Consider the following 15,856-nt stretch of genomic DNA (forward strand, 5'->3'; position numbering starts at 1 on the left):
ATACTATTAGATGTGATTAATATACTATTCAAATGTGACTTATGCTTATAGCAAAAACATAGTAATAAATAAAAAGCATATATTAAGGATATACAAAAAGGGGCAGTTTGGCGTTGCCATTAGTGAGCAAGCTATCTAGCTAATCTGTAGATAATCAACATATAAAGCAAAAGAAGCACTAAAATAATATCTGTATAAAGCAAGAAACATATGTTTATATATATATAACTGAAGCCATTTTCTTCTCTCTTTCTCATTGTATGGAAAGCGATAGAAAGAAAATTGGGTCGTACTTTTAGACTGTTAAAACAGCAGGGTACACAACACTGTGGGGTACTAACTTTCTTAAATTCAAAGCTCTTACAATCGCCTACAAGGTGATGACAGAACTGCTCCTTCCTACCTGCACTGATCACTCCTGAAGGCTTACGCTACCTCCCGGCCGCTGCGCTCCTCCAATGAACGTCGCCTCGCTTTACCAAACATTCACACAAAGCAATCCAGACTGTTCTCATACAGAGTTCCCCAATGGTGGAACAAACTACCCTCCACTACCAGATCAGGAGAATCTCTCACTATCTTTAATAAACTCCTGAAGACAGAGCTCTTCAAAGAGCACTTACTCTCCTAACACCTCTAACACATCTACTACATTTCCTTCTTCCCCTCCTTTACTCCTCTATTCCAATATTCCCTTTGACCTCCTTTAAGCCCTGTCTAAAGATCTTGAACTTCTATTACTAAATGTACATCTTTATTATAAGTTGCTTTGGACAAAAGCGTCTGCCAAGCGTCTGTAATGTAATGTAAGCTAAACATGCCACATTCTCAACAAGTTAAAAAAACAGCTTTAGCCATGGTAAAACAAGCACTCAGGAGTTCAGATAAATAGTGCCTCAAGCTGAAAAGCAACCTACTCTAGTGTCTACATTATCCAAAACCATGTACCATCAAAGTCACCGCCACGGACAAATTATATTTGAGCCAATGAAAACACGCACTCAACCATCAAACTCTTACCACCCAATTCTTCCAAAAATGAATGCAGATTAAACAGAATTTTAAGAACGAAAATGCAGCAGTCTCCCACCTTCCTGTGAATGATCTGGTAGTGGAAGGTAGTTTGTTCCACCATTGGGGAACTCTGTTTGAGAACAGTCTGGATTGCTTTGTGTGAATGTTTGGTAAAGTGAGGAGAATGAAGGAGAGGTGAATGGAGGAGAGAAGTGGTCGGGATGTATTGGGATGAGGAGAAAGCACTTGTACATTGGAGATGAGGAGAATAAATATTACTTAAAGCATTCCCTTTAAATTTCTCAAGGCAAATAAACTTGAACAAAAATACTTTTGCATTATTTAATGAATACATTAAAAATAAAAAAGCAGCCCATACAAACTTTGAGACACAATTATACATAAATACAAAGTGTTGATTTAAGAAACATTTGTAGCAGCTGAAAAGTGCTCCTGCTGACACCATCATTTTATTTGCACATTTGTATTAATACAGATGCACACATTTTCTGGATACATAGAGACTAATTAAAATAAAGAATATAAAATAGGCTAGTTTCACAGCCTTGTATCAAAAAGATCAGTTTTGTTTCAGTCCTCGAAATAAGTTAGAGAATATTTAAAATGAAAAAAAAATAAGAGTGTACATTCCCCTGCACAAATAAAATGGGAGACTTTCCAGGTGTCAATGGCAGGCCATTGTAAGAGATGTTTGCCAAATGTAGTCACTGAGCATTTTGACCACTGATGGAGCAGAACGCTCTGTTTTGAGCGTCATCTTACTTGAACAGTGTCTGCTGTGAAGTGGCGAATAGCAGTAGCATCGGCAATAGTTTCTTGAGTGCGGAACATGGCTGTGAACTGCTCTTGGGTCTCACAGACAAGCTTGTGCATGCTAGGGCCACTTAGTCCTCTCACACAGTGGGCGCGCACCAGACCTGACTGGCCCGCTGACAGCACCCAGCAGTGAGCATCCATGTTCGGGCTGAAGCGCACCTGTGGAAAAGAAAGGACTATTAAAAGGGCAACATTCCATGCATTTGATCTCTTACCACACCCACAACACCAAATACTGCACTTTATAGATATTTATAATTAGATTAGAAATGTTTAAAGAGAAAAAAAAAGGTATATAAAAAAAGTGTCCCTTATTTCTACGTACAGAATGTATTGTGGTAATAAGCTATTTAACCAGACTTCTTCAAAACCTTCTGGTGGAGTAGCTGCACTCAGTTGCTCGCTGGCTGCGGGGAGGTCATGGTTGAGAAGCTGCGCTCTGTTTCACGACCAAAGCTAAAGTCACAAAGTCACTCAAAAAAACAGGTACTACCCCTCTACCTTGTGATGCGTGGACTTCTATTGCCACAGAATTGTATGTTCTTTCATAAGAACTTGAACATTAGCACTTACTAGCTGAGTAGTAAGTACATTTGCTATACCACACACTGAACTGATGTCACTGTGGTCTATAGTGCTTTTTTTGTTTAATTATTGTTTAACTTTAACATTGTAGTATGCTGTAAAAAAATCTGGAAGCAAAGCTGAGGAATTTCATGCTTAATATTCAGTCTAAAGTCTTAGAATCTATATTTTTATATAAGGGAGGCATTTAAGTTATTAGCTATACAAAATATGCTGAAGTGTACAACCATTTTTTTTATTAAAGCCGCTGCCCCAGGGGCTACAGGTGCACTTTTTTCAGTTTTTATTTCTTTGTTCGGTTCTCTGAAATCTGAAATGTGTGCTCTCCTGGCCATATTGCGTTCATTTGATTTAATATAAATCTAAAATAAAATTGAGTTTTCAAATGGAAATAAAATTAAAGTTAATTCATTATGGATTGCTTCAGAAAATGTACTACCAAGATGCATCGATAACCGTATTTGAATCAAATCGTAAAGTGCTTGAAGATTCCCACCCCTAGTTACTTGCAAATAAAACGTATGTTTGTTGATTTAACATAAAAAGTAAGGAAAAGTTCAAGATGTATAAATTCTTTTTCAAGGCACTGTGAGCTAAGAAGATTGATTACAAAGCATGTTGTCTTGTAGCTGGTAAAAAGGCAAAACTACTACCTTGTAGAGTGCATTTAGAGGCATCTGGTCCGCAAAGACGAGGCCTTTAGTCTCAGAGGTGTGCAACTGCTTCATAAGAGGCTTGTCCTGGTATTTTGTAAAAGACCTCTGTGGGGTGGGGGGGATAAAAACAATAATATTTATGTCTTTATTAAACCACAAATAAGACAATATTTATAATATTTAAGATCTTCTAAATTTTTATTTAGGCCTTTTTGTTCTTGAGTGTCAGCAGTGGTTTGCATGTTAAGTAAAACCCTATTTATAAAGGAATTAATTAATTGTAGACATGACTCCTTAATGGTGTTTTTGACTTTCTTTAAGTACAGCGTTTATGAGCAGAGCGAATATCTATTACTGAATGGTCTTAATTAAACTGAACTGTGACATTCATTCTACATTTTAACTTTAGAGTTAAACAGCAAACTAAGGAGTCTCCACCTGGCTTTGTGCGCATCATTAAAACCAGAAAGAAGAATTCACCTTGAAATCACAACAGCAAATGTTTCACTTACTCCTTTAGAAACAGATATGAAAATAATTAATTTAATTAATTAATGTAATTAATTATCTGTTAATTAATTAACTGTACATATATAGCAGATTTACAATTACTGTTATGTTTTCCTAGTTACACACCCAGCTCTGGCTGTCCTGTGTATATTGGCTATTAATCAAACAACAACAACAACAATGTTTTACCTCAGAAAGAATTCATACATTTAGTAGAGTAATCCAGATTTTTGTTCACATTTTTTATGACTCTTGGCATGCTCTCCACCAGTCTTTCACACTGCTTTTGGGCGCCATTCCTTGCAAAGAATTAAAGTAGTTTTTTTAATGGCTTATAACCATCCATCTTCCTCTTAATTACATTCCAGAGGTTTTCAATGGGTTTCTGGTCTTGCTTGAAGAGTAGGGCTTGATCTGGTGGTCCTTAATCCACACCTTAATTGATCTTGCTGTGTGGCATGGAGCATTGTCCTGCTGGAAAAACAGTCCTCAGAGTTGGAGAACATTGCCAGAGCAGAAGAAAGCTGGATTCATACGTCCTTGACAAAGATAAACCTGCCCAATTCCAGACTTGCTAAAGCGTCCCCAGATCATCAAAGATCCTCCACCAAATTTTACAGTGGGAGCAAGACACTGTGGCTGGTCCGCCTCTCCAGATCTCTGTCTCACCATTAGACAAGCAGGTGTTGGGTAAAGCAGAACACTGAACTCATCAGAGAAGATGATCTTACTCCAGTTCTCTATGGTCCAATTCTTATGGTCTTTTGCGAACTTCAGCCTGGCTCCTCTTTGATTCTCACTGCTGTATAAGTCTCAAGCCCTGACTTTAGGAGCCCATTTAAAAATGTTCTTTCCGAGCACTTTACCTCAGCTACCATTTGCCATTCTTTTTGTATGTCCTGTGGTTGTTGAATGAAATTTGAATAAATTGATTGTTAATCTCCAGACCTGAACCCCATTGAAAACCTCTGGAATGTAATCAAATCAAAATACGAATTTCTGAACTCTTAAAACATTGGTATTGTTGTTTATAAATGAACATTTACACTTAATAGTTTTTTTGTGTGTGAGTGTGTTTGAGGTTTGTAACAGCGGGGATCATATTGGCAGACATGGTGCTAAACTCGCAGGTTACTGGCTCATGAACTGGCTTTCCCTCCATCAGTTTATTAGTATTCATACTTTGTTTTTCTTTCTTTTTTAGTATCTAGGTTAGGTTTTTAACCTGCCGTTAGGTACTTAACACTAGCTAACTAGTTTACAAGGTGAGCTAAGTTAGGTAACTTGTTTCGTGAAAACGGTGGTGAAACGCAAAGAGATTGAAAAGATTAAAAAATTTCCCCTGAATAAAATAAAAAAAAACCTTATGCTCTAATTAGCTATTAAATATAAATAGGGTTTTATTACATGTAAGGTAAACTATTGTTTTACCCAAAGTTTAATCACAGTGGAGGTATTTAAAATTTCTACTGATAACTATTCATTATGATCAATAATTATTTCTTGATATATTCTTGTAAGAAATCTGTAAATAGTCGGGTAAGTTAACACTAGGTCGCTAAGTTGTAAAACGGAGTCTAGACGATAGACTGTACTGTCATTTAGCCTCTAATTCACAGTCTATTGTACTGCAAGTCTGCTAGCTGTGCTATGAGTCTATGAATAAAACAACTAGTAAAAAAAAAAGTACAACCACCCTGGGACTCTGTGGCTTCTAAGAAAACTGCACTAAATATTAAACAGACATTTATAAAAGAAAAATATAAATTAAGTAACAACAAATAGATTAAAGTAACATTTACATAATTCAACTTTTTAACTCTGGACACAAAGGCACTTGCAGATTTCTTTTTCAGATCATATATTTATATGCTATAAAACATAAATTAGCTCAAAAACACAAGTGTCCATATGATCAAAGACACAGATGGTTCAGCAGGCCAGAGCTCTTGCTACAAATGTATTTTTAATGTACCTGTCAGACAAGTTCAGCACAAGAAACACCAACATGTTTACCATGTGGGGCTTGAGGCAGGATCTCTCTGGGGTAACAATATTCATATTCAATATTCAGCTCATTTGCCATGATGATTGTGCTTTAATTGACAACTCAGCTTCGTTGCCACTGTTTTGAAACAAAGTACACACTGATGGGTGTTGATGGTTCTCCTCGCTCATTTGGCTTAAAGGCAAAATACTCCAACACCGAAGCTGTGGAACTTTAAAACAAAGTCCATCCGGACTGGACTTCTCTAAACCTTCTCAACCTTCTCTAAAGCTGCTTTGTGAAAGTCCTATTAGCCTCGAATATGTTCGCAAGCTAACACATCTCCACACACGTGCACACACACTCTCCGCTGGAGGCACCATCACTGGTGCATAAGGTCTTTGTGCACTAATCAAATAAAATAACGTACAATTAACGTTAATAATTAAATAACGTAATTATTGTGATAGGTCTAACAAGAAATATTATATTGCCAATACGACACTGCATGTAGAGTATGGGTGTCAATACTGATTCGATATCGGTGCAACAACCAGCTGGATATACACACAGTATGCTAATACATTTACAAACAAACTTGCACAGTACATTTTGTAGCTCTTATTTTCTTTTTCTTCTCAACACCTAGAAGGCTTAAAGCGTTCAGTGAACATTAAATAAACTTGCTTTTTGGTCAGTACTGCTGGTCTTTCAGCATAATTGGCATAATATTAACTGCTTCAATCTTGGTTTACTGGATAGCATACTGGGTGACAGGACCCACTGTTTGAGAGCCTGTGAACCCCTACATGCAGAACTGCACTGTGTTGTTCATAATTGCGATTAAACCATGGAGCAGTTTTAATATTTCAATATGTTTAATATGTGGAACTGACATCAGGACTTTACATAACATTTGTAGGAGTAAAAGAGATGAATTTAGTTTTGAATTTAGCCTATTAGAAAATTGCGTGGAACAGCCGCCAAGAGCATCGTCTAAAAATGATTTCTTAACACTAATAACAAGGCTAAAACTGTATCTTTCCAGAACTGTCTATTAAATTTTCTATAAAAAACAAAACAAAAATTGTTTGCCAACTGTAGACGGCGAATCATTACACACATTTTGTCAGCTGTAACTGCTAGTCCTACAACTAATTATCGCTGTAGTTGAGTGATGCACTTGCGCATTTTGTATCAGATTTGTAGCATTAAATGTCTTTACAGTAAAGGAAATAAAATGTCTTTACAGTAAAGGAACATGTTGTATACTCACAAGGTCCATGTCATGGAAGTGGAGGTAGTATGTTTTTGTGGCTGCTCTGTAGTTCTGCGGTTCCCTCTGGGGAGTAATTCCCACTTCCTCCATCTCCTCCTCCTCAGACTGGTCGAGCCTCTGGCCAGGTCTGAACTGAGCCATCTCTGTTCTGTACACTGGCTACAAAGAAACTTACGTTACAGCACTGACTCCCAAGCTCAATCCTGCAGACCGCATTAACAAATGTCCTGGTCTAACTGCTCTTCTCTTATTCATCAAGATCTGCCTTATATGTTGGGCAATAAAACAATTTTCTATAAAAAATAAAATAGATAGCACTTAAAGCTCATCACACACAAGGATGCAGGTCTATTGCAAAGCCAGCAACAGGTTGCATGCTGCTAAACTACACACCTGTATGTGATCATGAAGGTGAGAAAATGAAATGCCAAAAATGAGGCTACCAATAAAATAGTTAGTCAAATAATTAAACAATAACATTAATTTTCATTAAATATTTATTATTCGGGCCAGACCAGATTTTGCAGATACTAAATTGTATTTTCCTTCAATAAATGAACTTTGCAAAATACACCCTTTTAATTTGTCTATTCTAATTTCAAATGTTTCACTGTACCATTCATAAGTAGAAATATGTGCTGTTCCCATCCCAGCCCTCTCTGCATTCTGTAGAGAAGAGCTCTAGGCTCTATGCAAACCGGTCTTCTACGTTTAGGCCTGGTCTTCACAATGCAAGGTTAAATCAAACAAGCCTCATGTATTTAAACTAGCTAGATATCTAACCAATAAAACAACCAAAGGAAACAAGCCACTGACATACTGTGCATAGAGCCTATTAAACACAGACGGTGTGCCAGTTATGAGATCTACTTTACAACAATACCACAACAAGTTAAAGAGTTATCCCAAATTCTGCAAATGCTATTATTTAAATGAGACTACCCTAAACGGGCATTTGTACCCCTTTCATTCCTGCCAATTCAACCCATTCCAGGTGCATTTTTTCAAGATTAAATTTGCTAAATTCGCTAATGATTGTGCTTAATCTACTGTGCCCAAAAAGCCCAAAGCATCATGGCATTGCCACTGCCAAATCCTTTTTAGGGCGTTTTCACACCAGCACTGTTTGGTCCGGTTAAAACGAACTCTGGTCCGGTTGTAACTTTATTGCGGTTCGATTGAGCAGGTGTGAAAACAGTAATCGCACTCGGGTGCGGATCAAAAGAACCGGACCAGCTAGAGGAGGTGGTCTCGGTCCGTTAACAAACGAACTCTGGAGCGGTTCGCTTGTGGTGAGAACGTGATCTGGTCTCGATCGGATCAAGCTATTAAATATAAGCCATTTATTTGAGCTAAACTGCTGATGAAGCAAGCACAGTTTAAACTGATATATTAGCCAGATAACGCTAATTACCACAGCTGTGAACAAACACTGTCTCCATGCTCGCGCCGTCTGCGCTGCATTCACTGCTCACAGCCGCGTGACTCTGGTTATTACGTATAAATATGCGCTGCACGTAGAAACACCGTGTCGGACAGCTCTGACCAATCAAAGGACACAGGCTGCTTGTGTGGTTTATTGATGCGCATTTTGGTGCGTTTACCTTTATGCCTATGGGAAACCAGACTGAACAGAGCGAGAAAACGCTCCAAGTAAACAAACTCATTAACTGATTCGGACAAGAGAAACAGGTGTCAAAACTCCCTAAGTTTTTGTTTTTCTGTTTTATCTCGCTAAATCAGCAAAGCATTTTTTTCAGGGCGGCTAATTTTCTTGTTCTTTTTATTTATCAGACGTATAACTGAGAATTAAAATAAGCATGTATCAATAACCAGTGTTGTTTTTAAAAACAGAAGATTATAATGCAAAACATTAATTTTTCCAGTGACCACAGGTACATTTACTGTGAACGTTAGAAATGAATAGTGTACCAAGAACATACAAATCTATGTCTTCTAGTGTTGCTGTAGTTGCAGTCTGGATCACACAGCAGAGAGCACACACAGTCCCCCATGTTGTCCCCCAATACACAGGAGTTCATCCAGTCAGACATAGAAAAACTCTGAGAATGAAAAACAAAACTGTTGAAAACATGGTCCTCAGGCTTCCATTTTTGCTTTTTAGATAAATTGCTATTCAGGTGTAAACAACTGTACAGTTAATGTGCTTGATAAAATGTGTTATGTTGAGAACATATTTTTGTTCTTACCCATACTGTGGATTTTCTTGTGCACACAAAGAAAGGCTTATGTCCAAAGTAACCAGAGTCCAGGTAATGAAGTCCTTGCTGTCCAAGTCTAAAAGAAAGGTACATAGATTTATTCTTAAAGGCATATCTAACAGATTACATGGCTTTATTTAGAAGTCACTGTATTAAAAGCAGTCTTATTTAATTCAGTATGGAATTAAGAGTAGCAAACACTCACGCAGAAAAGCAACACTCCTGAGTTATGAAAATACCTGACCAAAAAGTTGGCCAGGACACCTCAGTGGGCAAGAAGCGCTTTATTGACTTCAGGGGATTGCATGTGTTAGTTACGTTCCAGAGCTTAACCATGCGGTCATCTCCCACTGTCACTAACAATTCACTGCAAAGGGAAACATGAAGAAATAAACAAAAACATATATCTTCTTACAGAAACGCTTTTTTCAAAAAGGCTTTGATCACAACACCTTTGGCACAACTACACAGAATCATTGTGGTCTATGTGTAAGCCTGGTATATGTATATAACCTGTCTGTCCAGATTAATTGTCCTGTTTTATCACTTTGGGCTCTGGGCTAAAACATTACTTAAAACCTTCATACTATTTAATAAAGAAATATATATTATAGTTATTGTAAACTATAAGCATATACTTTATAAATGAACTAAAATGAAAAACAGCAACTAATTCAAAGCATTACTGCATTTTTAGTTGCTACAGGACTCTTATCTGACAATGGTGGTAAAAGCGGTTCTAACCAATTAAGGCTTTTTAAAATGGCTTCTGCCCCCCATGTGTCTGCATGCCCCTTCACCTGATTTTGAGAAGGGTGTAGTAATGAGTCTGTTAGCAAAGTCATAGGACAATCTAACCAATCAGATTCATGATTTTCACTCCAGGGGCGGGGCCATGACTGTCTAACTCGCTCTCAGCACTGTGTTGAAGGTGTTACGTGCTGCTTAGTCATAAAACGGCGCTCATGATGGATTTGTTCAATAGTTAGTTAACTATCATGGAATTGCGGCTGCAACACAGACATTGTGTTATATTACATTAAAAAGCCTTTTTAAAGGCTGTCCTTCAATGTTTCACAATTCACAATAAAAGGCCTGATAAGTGAAAAAAGGACTGATGAGTTTTTGTGTGAACTTAATTGTTTTGGCTGCTGGCTGGTTTTGGATGCTGCAGAAGGGGTACCCACTATATTAACTGCACGCCACTGATATATAAGTACATGTGTCAATGACTGATATTTGATTTTTTTTTTTTTTTTTTTTTAGAATATAATCAGTTACACACACAGTATAAATATATACACAGTACAATAAAATTCATCCTAAAGTTCTAAAATAATTTTTGGAAATGCAATGGTTTTATGACACAGGGGAAAAAACATTATTTACAGTACAATGTCAGAAAAATGTTCTCAGTTCTAGCTGGCCTATGTGATCTCTGGCACAGACATGGTTCCATTTCCCCTGAATGACCCAGCCTGTCAAACGGTAATCATCTCTCTGAGCACAGGAATAGACCCCAGCACTGTGATGATGTACCAAAGTAGTGGTGGGTAGGTTTAGATCTAGCCCTGCCAACCACCCATCTGAAGAGACTGAAGATCCAGTAGATGAATGTGCACAGCCACTAAAAGCATGCCAATAAAGAAAAGGATATGGATTAGGACTAGGCGATATATTGAGATTTAAAAAATATCGATATATTTTATATGCGATATAAGACGAGACAATATTGTTTATATCGATATAGACTACGCTGCGTTACAGTGAGCCCCGTCAGTTCTCCCGCTGTGTCTCTGTACAGCGTCACCTAGCCCCGCCTCCATCCCGCACTAAACACACTACCCCTCCTCCACTGCAGTCAGCATCAGGCAGCAAGAGCATGGAGAGGGAGAGAGAGCAGTCGACAGAGAAACCTAACGTTACAGCTCATTTCCAGATGGTTTGGATTCAGAGAGTCAGATGAGCAGCAGAATAAGGTATTTTGTAGAGCGGGGGTCAGTAATAGGCAGACCTGGTCCCCTATTGAAAACTAGTTAATTTCCACAGGGTTTATTTTGAACTTTACTAGCCGGTGACGGAGGTTTTTCAGTGCAGGAAGACCAATCGCCTGCATTCTAAATAAAATGTGGCACGCACAGAGGAGAGATACGAAGTTCATTCAGAGGCTGTTCTATATAAAACACACACAGTGACGGCAGAACCCGACTTTTCAGCGAAGCATCACCACTGAACTAAACACTGATCTTTGAAGCAGACACACCCACTCTAACCTGAATTGACCAATCAGCTCCTTCACATGTGTATGAGAATAGACCTGACACCATTTCAGCCCAGATTTACAAAAACTCAAACTGCACTTTTTATTTACTTTTTCTTAAGCACAATGTAATTTTTTTTATATATCCCTTGTTTTTAGGCTACTTTATGTAGAAAAACAGATTTAATTTGAGGAATTGTTCTTATATATATATATATATATATATATATATATATATATATATATATATATACACACAATTCTGTTTAATCAGTTGATTTATATAATCAACTGTTATTGATTATATAAAATGCTGCTAGAACTTCTAAGTTACTCTAATATACAGGATACAGCACTGAATTATAAAAGTAACAATATAACATTTGGAACATGTAGCTTTGTCTCAAAAGTATCTTTTTGATATTACCTTATGGGATGAAAACATTTTGAGATATATATCGTATATCGCAATTCAGAAAAAAATAGAGATATAGTTTTTGATATGGATGAATTTAACACAATTTAACATGCCTATGAATTGGAATGGCCGATTTTCTCAGATTACGGAAATCCTCAGAGCTCTGACATGGTGCTGCAAAGCTCAATTGTCTGCCAATGCTTCACAGTTAGCATGAGGCTCTTGGGCTAATTTGTTTTGCTGTTGACTGCTGGACTCCATTTTTAGAGCATTTTTCTCTGTGCATGGAAGGATTGGTGTCTAATTTAATTCCATTTTAATTTCCATATTTCCACATCCACAAGGACACGTGATCCAGCTGTTCTTCAGAACTTTTTATCAAATTGATGCTGCAGGTCTCACTTGCCTCAGATAAAGACAGTGTTAATGATTCAATAATAAGAAAGAGACTGTGCGAAAAATGGCATCCATGTAAGAGTTCCAAGGCAAAGAACAAGGCTGACAAAAAAAACAACAACTTTACATTAGCATCTTGATGATCCCTAGGAAAATATTCAGAAAATATTGACGGAACAAAAGCGTAAGATTTTGGAAGGCATGCGTCCCATTATATCTTAAAATGAACACAAGTGAAAGTGGAGTTTTCATTGAGTTTTTAACAAATAATGTTACATTTTCATACAAGATATAAGATAAAACAAGATAATTCATAACTTTATAGACGCTGCATCCAAGTTAGCAGTCAGCCTATCAGAGCTGTGCAGATTTGAGAGAGTTGTGTGCACACAAGGTATGGAGCTCATTAAGAGGCAGTGGAACCGAAACAGTCAGCGAAACAAAGACAGTTCAAACCAACCCGTCCTTAGGAGCAGAGGCCTAGTGACATCTACGATGGGAACAGCAAGACAAACAAAAGTCAGGTAGACTGCAATCCGTAGATAGTTTGGCTTGTTGTGGTCTTCCATAAAGCCTAACTACAGTTTTCAAATGCTTAGTCCTCTGCCAATGCCTTGAGGAATGTGATATGTTTACCCTGAACTCCCAGAAATGCAGAATTCGCTCGTAGTGTCTCTCTCTCTCTCTCTCCCTCAGGCCACCTGTCTCTCGCTCACGCTCTCGCACTGTGTGTGTGTGTGTCTTGCTTTCTTTCTCTCATTATAATACAGCACAAAATAACCCAGTCTGCCAGACCACTCTACACTACTATTTCTGTCCCCTCACAATAATACTGGGAAATTCTAGCATTAACAAATGAATCCTGATTTTATTTCATTTTTAAGTGATTGACATATTTCCTATAAAGAACTCAAAACACTGTAATGCATCCAGTAATATGCTTAAAAAATATTTGCAGACATGTTGTTGTTTTTTGTTTTTAATAAAGTGGCACAATCACACTCATTGTTTGTTTGTTCCAACAAGATCCAAAAGATGGAGTCTCTCATGATGACAGTAGAAGAGAACTCTGGTTTCAAACATTTAATAAAAGAGCGTGAGCCCCGTTACAACATTCCATCCCAAAAAAAAAATGAACATGTTTATAATGAAGATTCATTGTTTATATGACGTTAATAAATGGGAGGCTATACAGAATGCCCAGCCTCTTTATTTTTCCACCAACCGCAAACCGAAAACGTACCAAACCATGGGGTTTAAACTGAGGTGTGAACCGAACTGTAAATTTTCTGTACTGTTATTCCCCTACTTCCAACTGTATGAGTGAGGGTGCAGAGTACACAACACTACTCTACATTTTTTGTTAAGATACAGGGTTGGTCTGTAGACCTATTTGTTACTCATTGCCGACAATTGTGTGTCTGTTGGTGCACAGGCGTATAAAAAAAGAGCACGAATGCACAGAAACACCTAAACCCAGTGGCTACCGCTCTTAATTGGATTCATCTGCGCTGTTACCCTTTATTAGGTCCATACACTATGAGTTCATTACAAACGCTCTTTCTGATCGTCTGTGGCTGCTAGACACATCCCATAAAAAACACACACAACTGGAAGCACTGAACTTGAGACAGCATCATACAATCCCCTTCAAAGACATATACTTCAAAAGTAAAAATACCTGTTTTTTTTACTTTGCAACTTAAGCAAAAATGTGGAGAAAATTTGCAATATGAATTTTATTTGGATTAACAGTATAGTACTCTGAATTAAATGACTTCAGTCTTAGTATACCAAATACCACATAAATACTAACAAGGGATCAATAAACAAAACAGGACGGCTACAACACTTAATGTAGAGGTTTACACCACTTTTTGTTTTACACCAACTACTTTTTTTGACTGGGGAAAAAATAGTGCAGTCTGAGAATGAGTAATAGACAATATAATTCAGGACCATTGTTACCCTCCCCAGGAGTGGTCAACACGTGGTCAAGAGCAAGGTGTGCAATAGTAAGCGAGGTCACAAAGGACCACAGGGTAACTTCTAACCACTGAAAGCCTTAACTAATGTAAGTCCACCATCAGGAGAACACTGAACAACAATGCTGTGCATGGCAGTGTTGCAAGGAGAAAGCCACTGGTGTCCAAAAACAGAACATTGCTGCTCATCTGTAGTTTGCTATAAATCACATGGACAAGCCAGAAAGTTACTGGAAGAAATGTTTTGTGGATGGTCAAAATGAAAATAATTATGTTTGGAGAAAAGAAAACACTCCATTCCAGCATAAGAACCCTATTTCAGGATGCCTTGCTCTCATTGATAGAACAATAAATTCTGAATTAATATCAAAGAATTCTGAAGGAAAATGTCAGGACATCTGTCCACAAAATGATTCTCCAGAGAAGTTCGGTTTTGCAGCAAGACCATGATTCTAAGCACACAAGTCATTCTACCAAAAATGGTTCAAGAAGAATAAAGTTAATGTTTTGGAACGGCCAAGTCAAAGTTCTGACCTTAATGTAACTGAAATGTTGTGAAATGTTACTTGCTTCAGGGAACAATAAGATTTCGGCTCTTGCTCATGGATAGCCATACATGCAAACATATCACTTTTGATTGGCTAACAGCACTGTGAGGCATACTGACTAATAACAGTCTTTGCAATGTTACTTGTGTCATATGTTACTAATATCATATGTTACTTTACAACATGTGTAATGCCCTGCTAAGTGCAGTTCAGCCACTGATTTAGTCTTAGAGTCTCTGTAAAACGTGGAATCCACCGGAGATCCTATGTAAACCTATGTAAACACACATAGGTGGGTAGTCCAGGTCCAGAAAGCACTGTGTAAACAGAACTGTTCTAAGCATATACATACCTATCTCAATTGTACTTCGCTGTTGGTGTTCCATAGACAAATTTTAATAATTCTTCCTTAGCTCTGAATTACTGGGTAAAGCATATAACACTGATGCGTTATTTGCACAAACAAGACAGGAACGAATTGCATGCTGTCCTAGCATTGTTAGCGTCTTTCTGACGAGACGTGTTGGCTTCAGAACTGTCCATGGGCGGTTGCAAGCCAAAGTGGGCGAGGCCATTCATTCACAAGTTGACATAGACACGATGCTTTTCCTGATCCATTCGTTTTTCTTTTACTAGCTACAATGGAGACAATGGAGGTTGAGGAAGACTTTCATGTGTAGCATCATATAAAACTCAGAGAGACCTATTGCATTTCACAAAGAACAAGAAAAAGTGGATTTTAGGAAAAGGACACCTTTAAGAAATAGTACTGAACTGTGCATATTGCCAAAAAATATCCAAAAAGAGGAAAGAGGGAGTGAGAGAATGACCATTAGCATTCTACACCAGATCTGTTGACTTGGGCTTAAGAAAAGCGATGGAGTGTTACGCTTAAATGTGCTTCAGTGTTCTCAGGAAACCTGACGTGGAACAATGTTTTTGAAATGTACTGTCTTGCTTCAATTATTTTTTTGTTCTGCTTACTGGCCTCCAGCATAAGGTCACAGGCAATCAAAGATATTCTTCTGAGGAGTGTACCAATGACAAAATTGATTACGTGACCTGGATGGCAATAGGATAATGTTTCGTTTGAGAGGACTCAAATGGGTTGCTGTGCACAAAGAACACCATTCTTAGATATGAGGGATTAAAAAAGCCT

General features: G+C 37.7%; 1 protein-coding gene across 2 annotated transcripts in view; it reads right to left on the bottom strand.

Moving 5' to 3' along the window:
* Nucleotides 1-1,342: 1,342 nt before the first annotated feature.
* gtf3c2 (general transcription factor IIIC, polypeptide 2, beta) overlaps nt 1,343-15,856 on the bottom strand; it is a 55,903-nt gene continuing 41,389 nt past the window's right edge. The window contains exons 14-19 of one of the 2 annotated variants that reach the window (XM_049480429.1): nt 9,296-9,457; nt 9,079-9,166; nt 8,812-8,931; nt 6,866-7,027; nt 3,090-3,197; nt 1,343-2,010 (exon numbers count right to left, since the gene is read on the bottom strand). In XM_049480429.1, coding sequence (XP_049336386.1) covers nt 1,789-2,010; nt 3,090-3,197; nt 6,866-7,027; nt 8,812-8,931; nt 9,079-9,166; nt 9,296-9,457 — 862 coding nt within the window. In that variant the 3' untranslated portion in view covers nt 1,343-1,788. The remainder of the gene's footprint in view (nt 2,011-3,089; nt 3,198-6,865; nt 7,028-8,811; nt 8,932-9,078; nt 9,167-9,295; nt 9,458-15,856) is intronic. The other variant, XM_049480431.1, reaches the window with a different exon arrangement.

This window comes from Astyanax mexicanus, chromosome 1, assembly GCF_023375975.1.
Source record: "Astyanax mexicanus isolate ESR-SI-001 chromosome 1, AstMex3_surface, whole genome shotgun sequence".
Lineage (NCBI taxonomy): Eukaryota > Metazoa > Chordata > Actinopteri > Characiformes > Acestrorhamphidae > Astyanax > Astyanax mexicanus.